Source organism: Oncorhynchus mykiss, unplaced genomic scaffold (assembly GCF_013265735.2).
Source record: "Oncorhynchus mykiss isolate Arlee unplaced genomic scaffold, USDA_OmykA_1.1 un_scaffold_293, whole genome shotgun sequence".
In the NCBI taxonomy this organism is placed as follows: Eukaryota; Metazoa; Chordata; class Actinopteri; order Salmoniformes; family Salmonidae; genus Oncorhynchus; species Oncorhynchus mykiss.
In genome coordinates, this window is record NW_023493744.1 from 124317 (window position 1) to 149823 (window position 25507).

Here is a 25507-nt window from a genome sequence, read left to right on the forward strand (position 1 = left end):
GTCGGGGCTGGAGATGGAGTCGGGGCTAGGGATGGAGTCAGAGCTGGAGATGGAGTCGGGGCTAGGGATGGAGTCAGAGCTGGAGATGGAGTCGGGGCTAGGGATGGAGTCGGGGCTAGGGATGGATTCAGAGCTGGAGATGGAGTCGGGGCTAGGGATGGAGTCAGAGCTGGAGATGGAGTCGGGGCTAGGGATGGAGTCAGAGCTGGAGATGGAGTCGGGGCTAGGGATGGAGTCAGAGCTGGAGATGGAGTCGGGGCTAGGGATGGAGTCGGGGCTAGGGATGGAGTCGGGGCTAGGGATGGAGTCGGGGCTAGGGATGGAGTCGGGGCTTGGGATGGAGTCGGGGCTAGGGATGGAGTCGGGGCTAGGGATGGAGTCGGGGCTTGGGATGGAGTCGGGGATAGGGATGGAGTCGGGGCTAGGGATGGAGTCGGGGCTAGGGATGGAGTCGGGGCTAGGGATGGAGTCGGGGCTAGGGATGGAGTCGGGGCTAGGGATGGAGTCAGGGCTAGGGATGGAGTCGGAGCTGGAGATGGAGTCGGGGCTAGGGATGAGTCGGGGCTAGGGATGGAGTCGGGGCTAGGGATGGAGTCGGGGCTAGGGATGGAGTCAGAGCTGGAGATGGAGTCGGGGCTAGGGATGGAGTCGGGGCTAGAGATGGAGTCGGGGCTAGGGATGGAGTCGGGGCTAGAGATGGAGTCGGGGCTAGGGATGGAGTCGGGGCTAGGGATGGAGTCGGGGCTAGGGATGGAGTCAGAGCTGGAGATGGAGTCGGGGCTAGGGATGGAGTCGGGGCTAGGGATGGAGTCGGGGCTAGGGATGGAGTCGGGGCTAGGGATGGAGTCGGGGCTTGGGATGTAGTCGGGGCTAGAGATGGAGTCGGGGCTAGGGATGGAGTCGGGGCTTGGGATGGAGTCGGGGCTAGGGATGGAGTCGGGGCTAGGGATGGAGTCGGGACTTGGGATGGAGTCGGGGCTTGGGATGGAGTCGGGGCTTGGGATGGAGTCGGGGCTAGGGATGGAGTCGGGGCTAGGGATGGAGTCGGAGCTAGGGATGGAGTCGGAGCTAGGGATGGAGTCGGGGCTAGGGATGGAGTCGGGGCTAGGGATGGAGTCGGGGCTAGGGATGGAGTCGGGGCTAGGGATGGAGTCGGGGCTAGGGATGGAGTCGGGGCTAGAGATGGAGTCGGGGCTAGGGATGGAGTCGGGGCTAGGGATGGAGTCGGGGCTAGGGATGGAGTCGGGGCTAGGGATGGAGTCGGGGCTAGGGATGGAGTCAGAGCTGGAGATGGAGTCGGGGCTAGGGATGGAGTCGGGGCTAGGGATGGAGTCGGGGCTAGGGATGGAGTCGGGGCTAGGGATGGAGTCGGGGCTAGGGATGGAGTCGGGGCTAGGGATGGAGTCGGGGCTAGGGATGGAGTCGGGGCTAGAGATGGAGTCGGGGCTAGGGATGGAGTCGGGGCTAGGGATGGAGTCGGGGCTAGGGATGGAGTCGGGGCTAGGGATGGAGTCGGGGCTAGGGATGGAGTCAGAGCTAGGGATGGAGTCAGAGCAGAGTCAGAGTTTGAATGGAGGGAGAGGAGAACACATATACTCCTTGTGGCCTCTCTCTTCCCCACACACCTCTGAATTGAGTGACCCAGATCCCCAAAAAGCATCTAATATGTTGTGTATGGGACTCAGCAGTGGACTTCATTGACGCTATTACATGGCTTCCAGCATATCCTTCAGGTGTGTTATAAGGTGCCCACCTGTACGTGCGTACTACAGCACACCAATGCGTTAACATGTCAAATCATTCATTTAGTACAACATTGTGCAAAGACAACAGAGGTAAAGGAAAGCAGGTTTACAATATAAAGCTGTGGTAGACATTGAGGCAACTGAAGTAATGTCCTAGAGCGCCCTCTGCTGTTTATCTCATTAATTGCTACTGGTTACAGCGAGCACAGTTAGGCCTACTTTCAAATGTAGAAATAGAAATCAACCAATCAAGTGCAACCAAATACAAATCTTTAAAATGCATGGTTTTTATTTTCTCTGTAAGAAAAAGCTAATTATAGTGTTTTTGTAGTGTATTTTGTAATGTAAATGGCATGAGCAAATAGACAAATGAGCTAGAGTTCAGGGTGTGGCTATTTGGGATCTCAGCAGGGCTCGCTCAGTCTGTCACTCAGTCAGTCACTCAGTCAGTCACTCAGTCAGTCACTCAGTCAGTCACTCAGTCTGTCACTCAGTCTGTCACTCAGTCTGTCACTCAGTCTGTCACTCAGTCTGTCACTCAGTCTGTCACTCAGTCTGTCACTCAGTCTGTCACTCAGTCTGTCACTCAGTCTGTCACTCAGTCTGTCACTTAGTCTGTCACTCAGTCTGTCACTCAGTCTGTCACTCAGTCTGTCACTCAGTCTGTCACTCAGTCTGTCACTCAGTCTGTCACTCAGTCTGTCTGTCCTGAAAGAATAGAGACATTTCAAATGTCATATTATGGCTATACACAGCATTGTAACAATGTGCAAATAGTTAAAGTACAAAAGGGAAAATAAATAAACATAAATATAGGTTGTATTTACAATGGTGTTTGTTCTTCACTGGTTGCCCTTTTCTTGTGGCAACAGGTCACAAATCTTGCTGCTGTGATGTCACACTGTGGTATTTCACCCAGTAGATATGGGAGTTTATCAAAGTTGGATTTGTTTTCAAATTATTTGTGGGTCTGTGTAATCTGATGAAAATATGCGTCTCTAATACGGTCATACATTGGGCAGGAGGTTAGGAAGTGCAGCTCAGTTTCCACCTCCTTTTGTGGGCAGTGGGCACATAGGCTACTATTTTTGTTAATTCTTTCCAATGTGTCAAGTAATTATCTTTTTGTTTTCTCATGATTTGGTTGGGTCTAATTGTGCTGTTGTCCTGGGGCTCTGTAGGGTGTGTTTGTGTTTGTGAACAGAGCCCCAGGACCAGCTTGCTTAGGGGACTCTTCTCCAGGTTCATCTCTCTGTAGGTGATGGCTTTGTTATGGAATGTGTGGGCATCGCTTCCTTTTAGGTGGTTGTAGAATTTAACTGCTCTTTTCTGGATTTTGATAATTAGCGAGTATCGGCCTAATTCTGCTCTGCATGCATTATTTGTTGTTCTACGTTGTACACTGTGAATATTTATGCATAATTCTGTATGCAGTCTCAATTTGGTGTTTATTCCATTTAGTGAATTCTTGGTTGGTGAGCGGACCCCAGACCTCACAACCATAAAGGGCAATGGGTTCTATAACTGATTCAAGTGTTTTTTGGCAGGATCCTAATTGGTATGTCAAATTGTATGTTCCTTTTAATGGCATAGAATGCGATGACCAACTGGCAAGTGTCTCTCAGATCGTTCACACCTTTGTGGAATTAACCTGTGGTGTTGATGTTTATGCCGAGGTATCTATCGTTTATTGTGTGCTCTAGGGAAACGGTGTCTAGATGGAATTTGTATTTGAGGTCCTGGCAACTGGACCTTTTTTGGAACACCATTATTTTTGTCTTACTGAGATTTACTGTCAGGGCCCAGGTCTCTCCAGAGAGGTCTGTACATAAGATCTAGGTGCTGCTGTCAGCCCTCCTTGGTTGGGGACAGAAGCACCAGATCATCAGCAAACAGTAGACATTTGACTAGTAGGGTGATGCCGGGTGCTGCAGACTCTTCTAGTGCCCTCGCCAATTCATTGATATACAGTGCCTTGCGAAAGTATTAGGCCCCCTTGAACTTTGCGACCTTTTGCCACATTTCAGGCTTCAAACATAAAGATATAAAACTGTATTTTTTTTGTGAAGAATCAACAACAAGTGGGACACAATCATGAAGTGGAACGACATTTATTGGATATTTCAAACTTTTTGAACAAATCAAAAACTGAAAAATTGGGCGTGCAAAATTATTCAGCCCCTTTCAGTGCAGCAAACTCTCTCCAGAAGTTCAGTGAGGATCTCTGAATGATCCAATGTTGACCTAAATGACTAATGATGATAAATACAATCCACCTGTGTGTAATCAAGTCTCCGTATAAATGCACCTGCACTGTGATAGTCTCAGAGGTCCGTTAAAAGCGCAGAGAGCATCATGAAGAACAAGGAACATACCAGGCAGGTCCGAGATACTGTTGTGAAGAAGTTTAAAGCCGGATTTGGATACAAAAAGATTTCCCAAGCTTTAAACATCCCAAGGAGCACTGTGTAAGCGATAATATTGAAATGGAAGGAGTATCAGACCACTGCAAATCTACCAAGACCTGGCCATCCCTCTAAACTTTCAGCTCATACAAGGTGAAGACTGATCAGAGATGCAGCCAAGAGGCCCATGATCACTCTGGATGAACTGCAGAGATCTACAGCTGAGGTGGGAGACTCTGTCCATAGGACAACAATCAGTCGTATATTGCACAAATCTGGCCTTTATGGAAGAGTGGCAAGAAGAAAGACATTTCTTAAAGATATCCATAAAAAGTGTCGTTTAAAGTTTGCCACAAGCCACCTGGGAGACACACCAAACATGTGGAAGAAGGTGCTCTGGTCAGATGAAACCAAAATTGAACTTTTTGGCAACAATGCAAAACGTTATGTTTGGCGTAAAAGCAACACAGCTCATCACCCTGAACACACCATCCCCACTGTCAAACATGGTGGTGGCAGCATCATGGTTTGGGCCTGCTTTTCTTCAGCAGGGACAGGGAAGATGGTTAAAATTGATGGGAAGATGGATGGAGCCAAATACAGGACCATTCTGGAAGAAAACCTGATGGAGTCTGCAAAAGACCTGAGACTGGGACGGAGATTTGTCTTCCAACAAGACAATGATCCAAAACATAAAGCAAAATCTACAATGGAATGGTTCAAAAATAAACATATCCAGGTGTTAGAATGGCCAAGTCAAAGTCCAGACCTGAATCCAATCGAGAATCTGTGGAAAGAACTGAAAACTGCTGTTCACAAATGCTCTCCATCCAACCTCACTGAGCTCGAGCTGTTTTGCAAGGAGGAATGGGAAAAAATGTCAGTCTCTCGATGTGCAAAACTGATAGAGACATACCCCAAGCGACTTACAACTGTAATCGCAGCAAAAGGTGGCGCTACAAAGTATTAACGTAAGGGGGCTGAATAATTTTGCACGCCCAATGTTTCAGTTTTTGATTTGTTAAAAAAGTTTGAAATATCCAATAAATGTCGTTCCACTTCATGATTGTGTCCCACTTGTTGTTGATTCTCCACAAAAAAATACAGTTTTATATCTTTATGTTTGAAGCCTGAAATGTGGCAAAAGGTCGCAAAGTTCAAGGGGGCCGAATACTCTCGCAAGGCACTGTATATGTTGAAGAGAGTGGGGCTCAAGCTGCTTCCCTGTCTCACCCCACGGCCCTGTGGAAAGAAATGTGTGTGCTTTTTGTCAATTTTAACCGCACACTTGTTTGTTTGTCAATTAGGGTGTGCAGGGTGAATACGTGGTCTGTTGTACAGTAATTTGGTCAAAAGCCAATTTGAAATTTGCAGGAAATGTACGAGTCTGCTGTTAATGATAACGCAGAGGATTTTCCCAAGGTTGATTTTGATGCATGTCCTACGGTAGTTACTGGTTCCAAATATTGGGGAAGAAGATGCCAGAGCTGAGGATGATGTTAAAGAGTTTTAGTATAGCCAATTGGAATTTTTGGTCTGTATATTTTATCATGTCATTTGAAGATACCATCAACACCACAGGCCTTTTTTGGGTTGGAGGGTTTGTATTTTGTACTGTAGTTCAATTCAATGTAATTGGAGAATCCTGGTAGTCTGGTAGTCTTTAATAGTTGATTCTAAGATGTGTACAGTACTAGTCAAAAGATTAGACACACTTTCAAGGGTTTTTCTTTGTACTATTCTCTACATGGTAGAATAATAGTAAAGACGTCAAAACTATTAAATAACACGTATGGAATCATGTAGTAACCAAAAAAGCGCGATTTGAGATTCTTCAAAGTAGCCACCTTTTGGCCTTGACGGCAGCTTTGTATATATATATATATATATATATATATATATATATATATATATATATATATTCATCTACGTTTTAGATAGACTCACCTCTTTGTGTTGTTGTCTGTTTAAGTTTTCCCAGAAGTGGTTCGATTCCATCATTTGTTCTTTATTTTTCCCGTAGTGTATTTCTGTACTGTTTTAGTGTTTCACCATTGTAAAATGTAGACTCAGGTTTTCTGGGTCTCTGTGTTTTTGGTTGGATATGTTTCTCAATTCCTTTCTTAGGTTTTTGCATTCTTCATCTAACCATTAGTTCCCCTCTCTCTCTCCCTCCTGTTTACAGCCACCTCTGCTTTACCCCTGCCTGTCCTTCTCACTCTTCTCTTCCTTTAAACTAACGAGGTACAGAAAACGACATAGGCAGAATTCATAAACATCTTTCTCTCGCATCACTTTGCTGACACAACTCCTGGTAAGTTTTCTTATTTTGAATACTTCACAACAGCTCCTTTAGAGGGAATAAAGAAGAAAGTGGTTTATGTGCTGGATACCACACTAATTACCACATCTAGACAGTTTGGAAAGGCAATACCAAAAAAACATTCAACTCTCACTCACTCACTCACTCACACACACACACACACACACACACACACACACACACACACACACACACACACACACACACACACACACACTTTCTCCCTCTCGTTCTCTCCTCATCCACATGAACAAAAGTTTGTCTAGAGAAAACCTGGGATGAAACCGTAACCACCATGACACATTTAACTCTCCCTTCCCTTGCATCATCAACACATTTAACTCTCCCTTCCCTTGCATCATCAACACATTTAACTCTCCCTTCCCTTGCATCATCAACACATTTAACTCTCCCTTCCCTTGCATCATCAACACATTTAACTCTCCCTTCCCTTGCATCATCAACACATTTAACTCTCCCTTCCCTTGCATCATCATCAACACATTTAACTCTCCCTTCCCTTGCATCATCAACACATTTAACTCTCGCTTCCCTTGCATCATCAACACATTTAACTCTCCCTTCCCTTGCATCATCAACACATTTAACTCTCCCTTCCCTTGCATCATCAACACATTTAACTCTCCCTTCCCTTGCATCATCAACACATTTAACTCTCCCTTCCCTTGCATCATCAACACATTTAACTCTCGCTTCCCTTGCATCATCAACACATATAACTCTCCCTTCCCTTGCATCATCAACACATTTAACTCTCCCTTCCCTTGCATCATCAACACATTTAACTCTCCCTTCCCTTGCATCATCAACACATTTAACTCTCCCTTCCCTTGCATCATCAACACATTTAACTCTCGCTTCCCTTGCATCATCAACACATATAACTCTCCCTTCCCTTGCATCATCAACACATTTAACTCTCCCTTCCCTTGCATCATCAACACATTTAACTCTCGCTTACCTTGCATCATCAACACATTTAACTCTCGCTTCCCTTGCATCATCAACACATTTAACTCTCCCTTCCCTTGCATCATCAACACATTTAACTCTCGCTTCCCTTGCATCATCAACACATTTAACTCTCGCTTCCCTTGCATCATCAACACATTTAACTCTCCCTTCCCTTGCATCATCAACACATTTAACTCTCGCTTCCCTTGCATCATCAACACATTTAACTCTCGCTTACCTTGCATCATCAACACATTTAACTCTCGCTTCCCTTGCATCATCAACACATTTAACTCTCCCTTCCCTTGCATCATCAACACATTTAACTCTCGCTTCCCTTGCATCATCAACACATTTAACTCTCCCTTCCCTTGCATCATCAACACATTTAACTCTCGCTTCCCTTGCATCAACACATTTAACTCTCGCTTCCCTTGCATCATCAACACATTTAACTCACGCTTCCCTTGCATCATCAACACATTTAACTCTCCCTTCCATCATCAACACATTTAACTCTCCCTTCCCTTGCATCATCAACACATTTAACTCTCCCTTCCCTTGCATCAACACATTTAACTCTCACTTCCCTTGCATCATCAACACATTTAACTCTCCCTTCCCTTGCATCATCAACACATTTAACTCTCCCTTCCCTTGCATCATCAACACATTTAACTCTCCCTTCCCTTGCATCAACACATTTAACTCTCGCTTCCCTTGCATCAACACATTTAACTCTCCCTTCCCTTGCATCATCAACACATTTAACTCTCCCTTCCCTTGCATCAACACATTTAACTCTCCCTTCCCTTGCATCATCAACACATTTAACTCTCGCTTCCCTTGCATCATCAACACATTTAACTCTCGCTTACCTTGCATCATCAACACATTTAACTCTCCCTTCCCTTGCATCATCAACACATTTAACTCTCGCTTCCCTTGCATCATCAACACATTTAACTCTCCCTTCCCTTGCATCATCAACACATTTAACTCTCGCTTCCCTTGCATCATCAACACATTTAACTCTCCCTTCCCTTGCATCATCAACACATTTAACTCTCGCTTCCCTTGCATCATCAACATATTTAACTCTCGCTTCCCTTGCATCATCAACACATTTAACTCTCGCTTCCCTTGCATCATCAACACATTTAACTCTCCCTTCCCTTGCATCATCAACACATTTAACTCTCGCTTCCCTTGCATCATCAACACATTTAACTCTCGCTTACCTTGCATCATCAACACATTTAACTCTCGCTTCCCTTGCATCATCAACACATATAACTCTCCCTTCCCTTGCATCATCAACACATTTAACTCTCCCTTCCCTTGCATCATCAACACATTTAACTCTCCCTTCCCTTGCATCATCAACACATATAACTCTCCCTTCCCTTGCATCATCAACACATTTAACTCTCCCTTCCCTTGCATCATCAACACATATAACTCTCGCTTCCCTTGCATCATCAACACATTTAACTCTCCCTTCCCTTGCATCATCAACACATTTAACTCTCGCTTCCCTTGCATCATCAACACATATAACTCTCCCTTCCCTTGCATCATCAACACATTTAACTCTCCCTTCCCTTGCATCATCAACACATTTAACTCTCCCTTCCCTTGCATCATCAACACATATAACTCTCGCTTCCCTTGCATCATCAACACATTTAACTCTCCCTTCCCTTGCATCATCAACACATTTAACTCTCCCTTCCCTTGCATCATCAACACATTTAACTCTCGCTTCCCTTGCATCATCAACACATTTAACTCTCCCTTCCCTTGCATCATCAACACATTTAACTCTCCCTTCCCTTGCATCATCAACACATTTAACTCTCCCTTCCCTTGCATCATCAACACATTTAACTCTCCCTTCCCTTGCATCATCAACACATTTAACTCTCCCTTCCCTTGCATCATCAACACATTTAACTCTCCCTTCCCTTGCATCATCAACACATTTAACTCTCGCTTCCCTTGCATCATCAACACATTTAACTCTCCCTTCCCTTGCATCATCAACACATTTAACTCTCCCTTCCCTTGCATCATCAACACATTTAACTCTCCCTTCCCTTGCATCATCAACACATTTAACTCTCGCTTCCCTTGCATCATCAACACATTTAACTCTCCCTTCCCTTGCATCATCAACACATTTAACTCTCCCTTCCCTTGCATCATCAACACATTTAACTCTCGCTTCCCTTGCATCATCAACACATTTAACTCTCCCTTCCCTTGCATCATCAACACATTTAACTCTCCCTTCCCTTGCATCATCAACACATATAACTCTCCCTTCCCTTGCATCATCAACACATTTAACTCTCCCTTCCCTTGCATCATCAACACATTTAACTCTCCCTTCCCTTGCATCATCAACACATTTAACTCTCCCTTCCCTTGCATCATCAACACATTTAACTCTCGCTTCCCTTGCATCATCAACACATTTAACTCTCCCTTCCCTTGCATCATCAACACATTTAACTCTCCCTTCCCTTGCATCATCAACACATTTAACTCTCGCTTCCCTTGCATCATCAACACATTTAACTCTCCCTTCCCTTGCATCATCAACACATTTAACTCTCCCTTCCCTTGCATCATCAACACATATAACTCTCCCTTCCCTTGCATCATCAACACATTTAACTCTCCCTTCCCTTGCATCATCAACACATTTAACTCTCGCTTCCCTTGCATCATCAACACATTTAACTCTCGCTTCCCTTGCATCATCAACACATTTAACTCTCCCTTCCCTTGCATCATCAACACATTTAACTCTCGCTTCCCTTGCATCATCAACACATTTAACTCTCCCTTCCCTTGCATCATCAACACATTTAACTCTCCCTTCCCTTGCATCATCAACACATTTAACTCTCCCTTCCCTTGCATCATCAACACATTTAACTCTCGCTTCCCTTGCATCATCAACACATTTAACTCTCCCTTCCCTTGCATCATCAACACATTTAACTCTCCCTTCCCTTGCATCATCAACACATTTAACTCTCCCTTCCCTTGCATCATCAACACATTTAACTCTCGCTTCCCTTGCATCATCAACACATTTAACTCTCCCTTCCCTTGCATCATCAACACATTTAACTCTCCCTTCCCTTGCATCATCAACACATTTAACTCTCCCTTCCCTTGCATCATCAACACATTTAACTCTCCCTTCCCTTGCATCATCAACACATTTAACTCTCCCTTCCCTTGCATCATCAACAAATTTAACTCTCCCTTCCCTTGCATCATCAACACATTTAACTCTCCCTTCCCTTGCATCATCAACACATTTAACTCTCCCTTCCCTTGCATCATCAACACATTTAACTCTCCCTTCCCTTGCAGCATCAAAACATTGTCTTCTTTTCCAGTAAGCAAATTCAGTTTTCAGCCTAAGGCAGTTATATACAACAACCAAGCTTTGGAATCAGTTCAGTTGTAACAAAGACCATTTCATGAACTGTATCCCCAAATACACCCTATTCCTTATTTAGTGCATTACACAGGGCTCTTGTCAAAAGTAGTGGACTATTTACGGAAGAAGGTGACATTTGGTACACTTTAAGTTTGAGTAATTTAGCAGACGCTCTTATCCAGAGCGACATACATTTTCATATATATATATTTTTTCCCCCATACTGGTCCCCAGTGGGAATCGAACCCACAACCCTGGCATCGGGGCGACAGGTAGCCTAATGGTTAGAGCGTTAGACTTGTAACCGAAAGGTTCAAATCCCTGAGCTGACAAGGTAAAAATCTGCTGTTTTGCCCCTGAACAAGGCAGTTAACCCACTGTTCCTAGACCAGTTAACCCACTGTTCCTAGACCAGTTAACCCACTGTTCCTAGACAAGTTAACCCACTGTTCCTAGACCAGTTAACCCACTGTTCCTAGACCAGTTAACCCACTGTTCCCAGACCAGTTAACCCACTGTTCCTAGACCAGTTAACCCACTGTTCCTAGACCAGTTAACCCACTGTTCCTAGACCAGTTAACCCACTACTCCTAGACCAATTAACCCACTGTTCCTAGGCCGTCATTGAAAATAATAATTTGTTCTTAACTGACTTGCCAAGTTAAATGAAGGTAAAATAAAAACATTGCAAGCACCATGCCATACCAACTGAGCTACACAGGAGCACGTACCCTGGCTACGTACTCTGGGTAATAATTGCATGAGATATGATGATGAAGCTGAGGATATGGAGGAGCAGTGAGCTAATGGGGATGCAGATAAAGGAGTTGACAGTATGTTTAACACATATCTAGATCCAGACAGATATAAATGGTGCTGGAGGGGATGGCTGTCGTTTTACTGGCTCCTAACCAACTGTGCTATTTGGTTTTTCGTATTGTTTGTAACTTATTTTGTACATAATGTTGCTGCTACCGTCTCTTATGACCGAAAAGAGCTTCTGGATATCAGAACAGCGATTACTCACCTCGAACTGGACAGAGATATTTTCTTTAATGAGTCCGACGTGAAGGATTTACTTCAGACCACGGACAAGGCCCAAATCCCCATCATTCGCGTAAAGAACAAATGGAAATACAGGGGGCTGAGATTCAGGTGCCTTGTGAGAATTCGTCAGCGAGTGGGTAACCCTCCTCGACCAATATCTATTAGCCAACCTGCAATCACTGGAGAATAAACTGGATGATCTCCGTTCGAGTCATATCCTACCAACGGGACATTAAAAACTGTAATATCTTATGTTTCACCGAGTCGTGGCTGAACTACAACACGTATAATATACAGCTTGTCGGTGCGTCGGCAGAACAGACGTCCGGTAAGACGAGGGGCGGTGGTCTGTCTATTTATAAATCACAGCTGGTGCACGATGTCTAACATTAAGGTCGTCTCGAGGTATTGCTCGCCTGAGGTAGAGTACCTCATGATAAGCTGTAGACCACACTACCTAACAAGAGAGTTCTCATCTATATTATTCGTAACCATCTATTTACCACCACAGACTGATGCTGGCACTAAGACCGCACTCAACCACCTGTATAAGGCCACTCAACCACCTGTATAAGGCCACTCAACCACCTGTATAAGGCCACTCAACCAGCTGTGTAAGGCCACTCAACCAGCTGTGTAAGGCCACTCAACCAGCTGTGTAAGGCCACTCAACGAGCTGTGTAAGGCCACTCAACGAGCTGTGTAAGGCCACTCAACGAGCTGTGTAAGGCCACTCAACGAGCTGTGTAAGGCCACTCAACGAGCTGTGTAAGGCCACTCAACCACCTGTATATGGCCACTCAACCAACTGTATAAGACCTCACTCAACCACCTGTATAAGGCCACTCAACCAACTGTATAAGGCCACTCAACCAACTGTATAAGGCCACTCAACCACCTGTATAAGGCCACTCAACCAACTGTATAAGGCCACTCAACCAACTGTATAAGGCCACTCAACCAACTGTATAAGACCTCACTCAACCACCTGTATAAGGCCACTCAACGAGCTGTGTAAGGCCACTCAACGAGCTATGTAAGGTCACTCAACGAGCTGTATAAGGCCACTCAACGAGCTGTGTAAGGTCACTCAACGAGCTGTATAAGGCCACTCAACCAGCTGTATAAGGCCACTCAACCAGCTGTATAAGGCCGCTCAACCAGCTGTATAAGGCCGCTCAACCAACTATATAAGGCCACTCAAACAGCTGTATAGGACCACTCAACCACCTGTATAAGGCCACTCAACCACCTGTATAAGGCCACTCAACCAGCTGTATAAGACCACTCAACCACCTGTATAAGGCCACTCAACCACCTGTATAAGGCCACTCAACCACCTGTATAAGGCCACTCAACCACCTGTATAAGGCCACTCAACCACCTGTATAAGGCCACTCAACCACCTGTATAAGGCCACTCAACCACCTGTATAAGGCCACTCAACCACCTGTATAAGGCCACTCAACCACCTGTATAAGGCCACTCAACCACCTGTATAAGGCCACTCAACCACCTGTATAAGGCCACTCAACCACCTGTATAAGGCCACTCAACCACCTGTATAAGGCCACTCAACCACCTGTATAAGGCCACTCAACCACCTGTATAAGGCCACTCAACCACCTGTATAAGGCCACTCAACCACCTGTATAAGGCCACTCAACCACCTGTATAAGGCCACTCAACCACCTGTATAAGGCCACTCAACCACCTGTATAAGGCCACTCAACCACCTGTATAAGGCCACTCAACCACCTGTATAAGGCCACTCAACCACCTGTATAAGGCCACTCAACCACCTGTATAAGGCCACTCAACCAGCTGTATAAGGCCACTCAACCAACTGTATAAGGCCACGCAACCAGCTGTATAAGGCCACTCAACCAACTGTATAAGGCCACTCAACCACCTGTATAAGACCGCACTCAACTACCTGTATAAGACCGCACTCAACCACCTGTATAAGGCCACTCAACCAACTGTATAAGGCCACTCAACCAGCTGTATAAGGCCACTCAACCACCTGTATAAGGCCACTCAACCACCTGTATAAGGCCACTCAACCACCTGTATAAGGCCACTCAACCACCTGTATAAGGCCACTCAACCACCTGTATAAGGCCACTCAACCACCTGTATAAGGCCATACGAAAACAAGAAAATGCTCACCCAGAAGCGGTAGCCGGGGATTTAAGTCCCAGTGACTCCCTCAAGTGGTCAGATGCTACGCTACAGGACTGTTTTGCACAGACTGGAATATGTTCCGGAATTCATCCAATGGCATTGAGGAGTTTTTCACCTTTTCACCTCAGTCACCGTCTTCATCAATAAGTGCATCGATGACGTTGTCCCCACAGTGACGTACGTACATACTCCAACCAGAAGCCATGGATTACAGGCAACATCCGCACTGAGCTAAAGGCTAGAACTGCCGCTTTCAAGGAGCCCGTCCGTCTCTCCCTCTGTCCCCCCCTCTCTCCGTCCGTCTCTCCCTCTGTACCCCCCTCTCTCCGTCCGTCTCTCCCTCTGTCCCCCCCTCTCTCCGTCCGTCTTGAAGCTGGCTCTGTACTGTGGGACTTCAGGGTGGTTTATTTCAAACTGAATGTAATGCAGGGAGAGTCTGGCCCTCCCCTACTGAGGAGCTTCACGCTGCACTACATTGTATTCATCACATTAGTTTTCCTTGGTTTGGTGTCCCCTGAGCATTAAAAGGTTTGGATGAAAGGATGACTACATTCATTTGTGCCACTAATCAGTTACACTGGAGGCCGTGGAACACAGAGCCCGGCGAACACAGAGAGCCAAGGTGAACACAGAGAGACAATGCGAACACAGAGAGCCAAGGTGAACACCGAGAGACAATGCGAACACAGAGAGCCAAGGTGAACACAGAGAGACAATGCGAACACAGAGAGCCAAGGTGAACACAGAGAGACAATGCGAACACAGAGAGCCAAGGCGAACACAGAGAGCCAAGGTGAACACAGAGAGACAATGCGAACACAGAGAGCCAAGGTGAACACAGAGAGACAATGCGAACACAGAGAGCCAAGGCGAACACAGCGAGCCAAGGCGAACACAGAGACCCCTGCGAACAGAGAGAGCCAAGGTGAACACAGAGAGCCCAGCGAACACAGAGAGCCAAGGTGAACACAGAGAGACAATGCGAACACAGAGAGCCAAGGTGAACACAGAGAGACAATGTGAACACAGAGAGCCAAGGTGAACACAGAGAGACAATGCGAACACAGAGAGCCAAGGTGAACACAGAGAGCCAAGGCGAACACAGAGACCCCTGCGAACAGAGAGAGCCAAGGTGAACACAGAGAGCCCAGCGAACACAGAGAGCCAAGGTGAACACAGAGAGACAATGCGAACACAGAGAGCCAAGGTGAACACAGAGAGACAATGTGAACACAGAGAGCCAAGGTGAACACAGAGAGACAATGCGAACACAGAGAGCCAAGGTGAACACAGAGAGCCAAGGCGAACACAGAGACCCCTGCGAACAGAGAGAGCCAAGGTGAACACAGAGAGCCCAGCGAACACAGAGAGCCAAGGTGAACACAGAGAGCCAAGGTGAACACAGAGAGACAATGCGAACACAGAGAGCCAAGGTGAACACAGAGAGCCAAGGCGAACACAGAGACCCCTGCGAACAGAGAGAGCCAAGGTGAACACAGAGAGCCCAGCGAACACAGAGAGCCCAGGTGAACACAGAGAGCCAAGGGTGAACACAGAGAGCCAAGGGTGAACACAGAGAGCCAAGGTGAACACAGAGAGCCAAGGTGAACACAGAGAGCCAAGGTGAACACAGAGAGCCAAGGTGAACACAGAGAGCCTTGCGAACACAGAGAGCCCTGTGAACACAGAGAGCCTTGTGAACACAGAGAGCCCTGCGAACACAGTGACGTCGCTGCTCTACAATGCACACACTCTCTGCCCTCCCTGGCCTGCACTGTAAAATCTCTCTCTCTCTCTTTCTGCCTCCCTCCCTCTCTCTCTCCCTCCTGTAAAATATCTCTCTCTCTGCCTCCCTCCCTCTCTCTCTCCCTCTCCCTCCATTCATCCTCTTTTTGTGGGTCTGGTAACAACTAATTTCATTCATAACTGCCAGCTTGAACCAGTGCTTATACCTTCCAGGTTAAATTATTCATAGCATTCTTCTGAATACATTAGGATGATGTGGGGAAAACTAACTTTACATTAGGATGATGTGGGGAAAACTAACTTTACATTAGGATGATGTGGGGAAAACTAACTTTACATTAGGATGATGTGGGGAAAACTAACTTTACATTAGGATGATGTGGGGAAAACTAACTCTACATTAGGATGATGTGGCTGTGGGGAAAACTAACTTTACATTAGGATGATGTGGGGAAAACTAACTTTACATTAGGATGATGTGGGGAAAACTAACTTTACATTAGGATGATGTGGCTGTAGGGAAAACTAACTTTACATTAGGATGATGTGGCTGTAGGGAAAACTAACTTTACATTAGGATGATGTGGCTGTAGGGAAAACTAACTTTACATTAGGATGATGTGGCTGTAGGGAAAACTAACTTTACATTAGGATGATGTGGCTGTGGGGAAAACTAACTTTACATTAGGATGATGTGGCTGTGGGGAAAACTAACTTTACATTAGGATGATGTGGCTGTGGGGAAAACTAACTTGACATTGGGATGATGTGGCTGTGGGGAAAACTAACTCTACATTAGGATGATGTGGCTGTGGGGAAAACTAACTTTACATTAGGATGATGTGGCTGTAGGGAAAACTAACTCTACATTAGGATGATGTGGCTGTGGGGAAAACTAACTTTACATTAGGATGATGTGGGGAAAACTAACTTTACATTAGGATGATGTGGGGAAAACTAACTTTACATTAGGATGATGTGGCTGTAGGGAAAACTAACTTTACATTAGGATGATGTGGCTGTAGGGAAAACTAACTTTACATTAGGATGATGTGGCTGTGGGGAAAACTAACTTTACATTAGGATGATGTGGCTGTGGGGAAAACTAACTTTACATTAGGATGATGTGGCTGTGGGGAAAACTAACTTGACATTGGGATGATGTGGCTGTGGGGAAAACTAACTTGACATTGGGATGATGTGGCTGTGGGAAAAACTAACTTTACATTAGGATGATGTGGCTGTGGGGAAAACTAACTTGACATTGGGATGATGTGGCTGTGGGGAAAACTAACTTTACATTAGGATGATGTTGGGAAAACTAACTTTACATTAGGATGATGTGGCTGTGGGGAAAACTAACTTTACATTAGGATGATGTGGCTGTGGGGAAAACTAACTTTACATTAGGATGATGTGGCTGTAAGGAAGGAACTAAATAGGGCCCTGGTCAACAGAAGTGAACTACATAGGGCCCTGGTCAACAGTAGTGAGCTAAATAGGGCCCTGGTCAACAGAAGTGAACTACATAGGGCCCTGGTCAACAGAAGGGAACTAGATAGGGCCCTGGTCAACAGTAGTGAACTAGATATGGTCCTGGTCAACAGTAGTGAACTAGATATGGTCCTGGTCAACAGTAGTGAACTAGATATGGTCCTGGTCAACAGTAGTGAACTATGGAAGGAACACTTTTACTCTCTTTTCAACTGCTCTTCTCTGTCTGTTTGTAATGTCCTTATTCCTGAGTTACTGTTAAAGAACGTCTCTTCTCTCTGTCTGTTTATAATGTCCTTATTCCTGAGTTACCAGTGTCGTGGCAGAATCACAATTCTTTAGGTAACATTGATAAATAAGATGTTTTATCAATTTTCATAAGTATGCTTATGTGGGAAAGTTACTTGGCCCCAGAGAAGGGAGAGGTCAGGCTTGTCTTCTTATGGGAATGTGTCTGTTACTATTACATGTCCCCTCTGAGGTTGCCCTTATCTTGATCTAGTGTATGACCTAGAAGAATCACTATTACATGTCCCCTCTGAGGTTGCCCTTATCTTGATCTAGTATATGACCGAAGAGGCTCACTGTCTCTGTGATCTTGTCCAGGAGGAGGTGTATTTGAGATGGGGGTATCTAGAACTTACAATTGTTATATGCCATTGGATGAGGTAATATTTTGGTACTATGTTGTACCAAGAACGAGAAGTAGAACCGCGTTTTAGGAGAGCAAACTGAACGATAATTTATAGCCAATGCTATCTAGCTATGGGATACTCCTCTTTCAAGTAAGAGGCCCTTTGTAATGTTCCTAAGATCTGTTATTCGTCATGTGAGTTGAGATGGGTGTGTCTTGGCTATAAATTATACTAAGAACTGTTTTGTAAGCACTCTCAGAGAATTCATTTATAGACACTGAATTGATCTGAGAGACACAGGGCTATGGTTAAGCTCATATATCATTAAAACATGACGTTTATGGATAACTCTGACTGGTGTGTGGTTTGCTCTCTCAATGTTTAGTAATACAGGAAATGACCACGACAACGTTAAAGACGTAGCGGGTCGGTCATCTGTAGTTACACTTCCCCAAAACAAAGAGTAGATTGATTGATCGGCAGGACATATGCAAAACTGCTGTGTTGATAGTGAATTTGCAACTCTAGTACAAATTGAAGGTGACGTTGTTTAACAGCCATTTACCAAACATATACAGAGACAACAATTACTAGTACAGACAATTACAGATTTTAATATCTGATGCTTGTAGGACAGTGCATTGCTGCAATTAGTTGGGAAAATGCCTATAGACGATTGTTGAAGAGGAGGGAAAGGAGGACGAGGAGGAGGAGGAGGAGGAGGAGGAAGAGGAGAGGAAGTGATGGAGACGAAGGGGTTACTCACGTGAGAAGAGACCGCTGGGGGAAGCTGAAGTTGCCGTGGGTGATGCGGTCCACAAAGTTGAGAGGGATTCTCTGTATGTTTTCACAGTTGAGCATGACGAAGTCGTACTTACAGATCAGCAGAGAGCTGTCTGTGATCAGCACCACACGCTCTCTCTCGTTGTTCCAATGGTCAACCCTGAAGACGGGACGGAAGTTACGATGAGAACACATTCTCTTTCACAACAAACACCTGACAGAGAAGTGGGGACCCGACAGAGAGGCGGGGATCTGACAGAGAAGTGGAGACCTGACAGAGAGGTGGGGACCCGACAGAGAGGTGGGGACCCGACAGAGGTGGGGACCTGTGAGCAAAAAATGGTTGTTACAGTGGATAGCTTGAGGTGAATGGTTGTTCTGTTGGGCTGTCCCTGGCAAAAAAAAAATCTTAGTCGACCGATTGGTCAAAATGTTTCAATGTGTATTTTTCCATATATAGACACACCCTGTGTCTTAATAAAATCAACTATATGCATTGAGCTTGTCTGACGCTTTAAGCTTACTGTTTGATGAAATAATACACAAATGACTCAAGAGGGAGCCAGAGATCTACATCACCAGAAGAAAAAAACAAATCCAACCATTCTCCTCCTGCTCCTTTAACTGTCTGAAGCTTGTGCTTCAGAAAACTTGCAACATTGTATCAAATATTCTGGGCCCTCAGAGCTTCCTGCTCCAGTGAGATCAGGACAGACACAGCTGTAGACTATTTGATCAAGGGATAAGAAGCAGTGGTCGACTTGAGCAGGAGTTCACCGGAGCGGAGTAGACACACTTCAAATTCTCCTGTTCCTCTTATCGAATATTAGCTTTTTGTGGAGCTCCTGAACCTACTGAGTACTGAAACCTATTTCAGTTCAAGTCCAGCACTGATAAGAAGCAGTGGTTGACTTGGGCAGGAGTTCACCAGAGCTCAGTACCGGCACGTCAAACAGCTTGAGCTCCTGTTCCTCTCATAGAATATCAGCTCAAGAGTATTGTGGAGCTCCTAACACCTAACTATAAACAGTACCAGCACCTATTTCAGTTCAAGTCAAGCACTGATAAGAAGTAATCATGGTAGGCCTATTATTATGACGTTTCCACTGGATCAGAGCATGACATTGTTTTCTTTCACGCTGAGTGGTTATCGAAAGGGAGAGAGCTAGAAAGATTTTTCATATAGATTGAGGAACTATTTGTAATTCTCAATTGATTCTAAAAACAGACTTTGTTGACTTTACTTTTGAGGTGAAGAAAACTTTATTTTGAGAAGCTCCACAGTGGTGGTGCATTAAGCCAATCAGAAACACTAATCAGATCCCCCAATTGGGACCATTTTTATGCTTTTGCGTGCAATGCAATGCAATGCAATGCAATTTGGGCCTTACAAGGCCTACTTCTAAGCGTAATCAGGTGGGCGTCCTTACTCAAGCATAGGTTGTGTGCTCTGCAAACAATGAGTCCAGTCCGACAATGAGAGCGGTAAAAGACTGGAATAATAATAGATTTAATATATAAACAGAAATTATCGTAACCAAACAAACATTATAGATGAGACATTATAGGAATGAATGATAAATGCATTTCGCTACACAAGCATTTCGCTACACTCGCATTAACATCTGCTAACCATGTGTATGTGACAAATAAATTTGATTTGATTTGATTTACTACTGATGATGTAACAATTCAAACAATGAAGTTATGAAACGATGAATTTGCACAAATTGACAGGAGAGAGAGAAGTGCATTGCATCTTGCCGGAAAGGTTTTCAGACTTTCCCACATTTTGTTACGCATTTGTTTACTTACAGCCTTATTTTAAAATTAATTAAATAGTTGTTCCCCCTCATAAATCTACACACAATACCCCATAATGCCAAAGCAAAAACTGTTGTTGTTTTTATTTTAATTTAGCTAATTTATACATTTTTTCAAACTGAAATATCACACTCTGGAGCAGGTTTTCATCAAAGATCTCTCTGTCCCTGCAGCTGAAAAACCATCCCCACAGCATGATGCTGCCACCACCATGCTTCACCGTAGGGATAGTGCCAGGTTTCCCTTGGTTTCATCAGACCAGAGAATCTTGTTTCTCATGGTCTGAGAGTCTTTAGGTGCCTTTTGGCAAACTACAAGCAGGCTGTCATGTGCTTTCTACTAAGGAGTGGCTTCCATCTGGCCACTCTACCATAAAGACCTGATTGGTGGAGTGCTGCAGAGATGGTTGTCCTTCTGGAAGGTTCTCCCATCTCCACAGAGGAACTCTAGAGCTCTGACAGAGTGACTATCAGGTTCTTGGTCACCTCCCTGAGCAAGGCCTTTCTCCTCTGATTGCTTGGGGTGGACTGTTCTTAGTTTGGGAAGAACCCCAAGCCCAGATCCATCTCTACAAGGCAGCCCACCTTTATGACCAGGTCCATCTCTACAAGGCAACCCACCTTTATGACCAGGTCCACCTCTACAAGGCAGCAGAGCCCACCTTTATGACCAGGTCCACCTCTACAAGGCAGCCCACCTTTATGACCAGGTCCACCTCTACAAGGCAGCCCACCTTTATGACCAGGTCCACCTCTACAAGGCAGCCCACCTTTATGACCAGGTCCACCTCTACAAGGCAGCAGAGCCCACCTTTATGACCAGGTCCACCTCTACAAGGCAGCAGGGCCCACCTTTATGACCAGGCCCACCTCTACAAGGCAGCAGAGCCCACCTTTATGACCAGGTCCATCTCTACAAGGCAGCAGAGCCCACCTTTATGACCAGGTCCACCTCTACAAGGCAGCAGGGCCCACCTTTATGACCAGGCCCACCTCTACAAGGCAGCAGAGCCCACCTTTATGACCAGGTCCATCTCTACAATGCAGCAGAGCCCACCTTTATGACCAGGTCCATCTCTACAAGGCAGCAGAGCCCATCTTTATGACCAGGCCCACCTCTACAAGGCAGCAGACCCCACCTTTATGACCAGGTCCATCTCTACAAGGCAGCAGAGCCCACCTTTATGACCAGGTCCACCTCTACAAGGCAGCCCACCTTTATAACCAGGTCCATCTCTACAAGGCAACCCACCTTTATGACCAGGTCCATCTCTACAAGGCAGCCCACCTTTATGACCAGGTCCACCTCTACAAGGCAGCCCACCTTTATGACCAGGTCCACCTCTACAAGGCAACCCACCTTTATGACCAGGTCCACCTCTACAAGGCAACCCACCTTTATGACCAGGTCCACCTCTACAAGGCAGCCCACCTTTATGACCAGGTCCACCTCTACAAGGCAGCCCACCTTTATGACCAGGTCCACCTCTACAAGGCAACCCACCTTTATGACCAGGTCCACCTCTACAAGGCAGCCCACCTTTATGACCAGGTCCACCTCTACAAGGCAGCCCACCTTTATGACCAGGTCCACCTCTACAAGGCAACCCACCTTTATGACCAGGTCCACCTCTACAAGGCAACCCACCTTTATGACCAGGTCCACCTCTACAAGGCAGCCCACCTTTATGAACAGGTCCACCTCTACAAGGCAGCCCACCTTTATGACCAGGTCCACCTCTACAAGGCAGCCCACCTTTATGACCAGGTCCACCTCTACAAGGCAACCCACCTTTATGACCAGGTCCACCTCTACAAGGCAACCCACCTTTATGACCAGGTCCACCTCTACAAGGCAGCCCACCTTTATGACCAGGTCCACCTCTACAAGGCAGCCCACCTTTATGACCAGGTCCACCTCTACAAGGCAGCAGAGCCCACCTTTATGACCAGGTCCACCTCTACAAGGCAGCAGAGCCCACCTTCGCCAGGACCTTAAAGGACATCGCCTCAAAATGAAAGCTTAACATGAAAGCTCTGCTCACACTTACTGGTCTGAGGCCAAACCACGACCAACAACATTGGACACTTTATGGAACACAAAGCCTTCACTATACCATCCTGGAATATTCAAGGCCTGAGGTCATCTGCCTTTGGCCTAAAGAGCAGGAACCCGGACTTCACCAAAGAAATCGGTAATACAGACATTGTCATACTGCAAGAAACCTGGTATAGAGGAGACGGACCCACTGGTTGCCCTCTAGGTTACAGAGAGCTGGTAGTCCCATCCACCACACTGCCAGGTGGGTGGTATAGAGGAGACGGACCCACTGGTTGCCCTCTAGGTTACAGAGAGCTGGTAGTCCCATCCACCACACTACCAGGTGTGTGGTATAGAGGAGACGGACCCACTGGTTGCCCTCTTAGGTTACAGAGAGCTGGTAGTCCCATCCACCAAACTACCAGGTGTGAAACAGGGAAGGGACTCAAGGGGCATGCTAATTTGTTATAGAGCAGACCTAACTCACTCCATTAAATTAATCAAAACAGGAACATTTGACATTTGTCTAGAAATTCTAAAGGAAAGGATCTCAACAGAGAACAATGTCCTCCTGTGTGCTACCTATATCCCCCCACTAGAACCCCCATACTTTAACGAAGACAGCTTCTCCATCCTGGAGGGGGAGATCAATCATTTCCAGGCCCAGGGACATGTACTAGCCCCCTTCATTCTTCAACTATTTGCACACTGTACATAGCCAATACTATAACATTTGAAATGTCTATATTATTTTACAATTTTTGTGAGTGTAATGTTTACTGATTATTTCCCTTTATGGTCCATTTGCTTTGTAAACATATGTTTCCCATGCAAATAAAGCCGGTTGAATTTAACAGACAGATAAAGAGAGATGAGAGAGAAAGCAGAAACAGATGCAGAGAGAAGAGAAACAGAGAAAGAAAGAAGAGAGAGAGAGTGATAAAGAGATAAAAGACAGAGATAATGAAATATAAGATAAAGATAAGAGAGATAGAGAAAGAGAGAGAGATAAAAAGACAAAGACATTATTTTTATTTAACTAGGCATGTCAATTAATAAGAACAAATTCTTATTTTCAATGACGGACAAACCCAGACAACGCTGGGTCAATTCTGCTCCACCCTATGGTACTCCCAATCACGGCCGGATGTGATACTGGATTCGAACCAGGGTTGCAGTGCCTTAGACCGCTGCGCCACACGGGAGCAAGACAAAGAGAGAGACATAAAAAGAGATCGACAAAGATAAAGAGATAGAAAATGAATAAATAATATGAGCAGAGAGAGAGCACACATCCCTTCTTCCTCCTGAAGGCCTACCTCTAAGTCTAACAAGGATAAATGTTTTCTTAGTCATTTATGTCAGGACACACACACACACACACGTCCCTCGCTACATGCACACAAGTTATTCACGGTGGCATGGATTCTCTGTCTCTCTTATTCTCCCTCCCTCCTCGGTGAGCTGGGAACACTCCCCGGTGAGCTGGGAACACTCCTCCGTGAGCTGGGAACACTCCTCCGTGAGCTGGGAACACTCCTCCGTGAGCTGGGAACACTCCTCCGTGAGGCTGGGAACACTCCCCGCTGAGCTGGGAACACTCCCCGCTGAGCTGGGAACACTCCCCGCTGAGCTGGGAACACTCCCCGCTGAGCTGGTGTAACGGATGTGAAACGGCTAGCTTAGTTAGCGTGGGCGCTAAATAGCGTTTCAATCAGTGACGTCACTTGCTCTGAGACCTTGAAGTAGTAGTTCTTCCCCTTGCTCTGCAAGGGCCGCGGCTTTTGTGGAGCGATGGGTAACGACGCTTCGTAGGTGTGAGTTGTTGATGTGTGCAGAAGGTCCCTGGTTCGCGCCCGGGTATGGGCGAGGGGACGGTTTAAAATTATACTGTTACATTGATGCTGTTGACCCGGATTACTGGTTGCTGCGGAAAAAGGAGGAAGGTCGAGTTGTCTAGTTGGCTAGTTGCCTAGCTAGTTGTCTAGTTGGCTAGTTAGTTAGTTAGTTAGTTAGTTAGTTAGTTGGCTAGTTGTCTAGTTAGTTAGTTAGTTAGTTAGCGATGGGGGAAAAATCAATACAGTTAAATATCACAATATTATTTTGGGGCGATATCAATATTTGACTCAAAGTATCAATTTGTAAAAAAAAATATAAATATATATTGTACATGTACACGGAGCATACAAAACATTAGGAACACCTTCTCTTTCCATGACATAGACTGACCAGGTGAATGCAGGTGAAAAGTTATGACTGCTTATTGATGTGCCTTTGAACAGGGTATGGTAGTAGGTGGATCACATGACACCTTGTAGAGTCCATGCCCTGACGAATTGAGGCTGTTCTGAGGGCAAAGGGGGGGGGGGAGGTGCAACTCATTTTTAGGAAGGTGTTGTTAATGTTTGGTATACTCAAGTGTGTGCACACTATATACAGTGGGGCAAAAAAGTATTTAGTCAGCCACCAATTGTGCAAGTTCTCCCACTTAAAAAGATGAGAGAGGCCTGTAACTTTCATCATAGGTCCACTTCAACTTTGACAGAGAAAATGAGGGGGAAAAAAATCCAGAAAATCACCTTGTAGGATTTTTAATGAATTTATTTGCAAATTATGGTGGAAAATAAGTATTTTATAATTTTTTTGTATATACGTAAAAGTATGTGGACAACCCTTCAAATGAGTGCATTTGGTAATTTCAGCCACATCATTTGCAGACAGGTGAATAAAATCAAGCACGCAGCCATGCAATCTCCATAGACAAACATTGGCAGGAGAATGGTCTTATGAAGAGCCCAGTGGCTTTATTTTTATTTTGTGGTATCCAATTGGTAGTTACA

The 25507-nt window shown here is 45.4% G+C and overlaps 1 protein-coding gene across 1 annotated transcript in view; it reads right to left on the bottom strand.

Annotated features, from left to right (window-relative positions):
* The window catches only part of LOC110518815 (tumor protein p63-regulated gene 1-like protein), a 110525-nt gene that overhangs the window by 73427 nt on the left and 11591 nt on the right, over positions 1–25507 (bottom strand). Inside the window, exon 4 of the mRNA XM_036973706.1 lies at positions 18787–18963. Coding sequence (XP_036829601.1) covers positions 18787–18963 — 177 coding nt within the window. The remainder of the gene's footprint in view (positions 1–18786; positions 18964–25507) is intronic.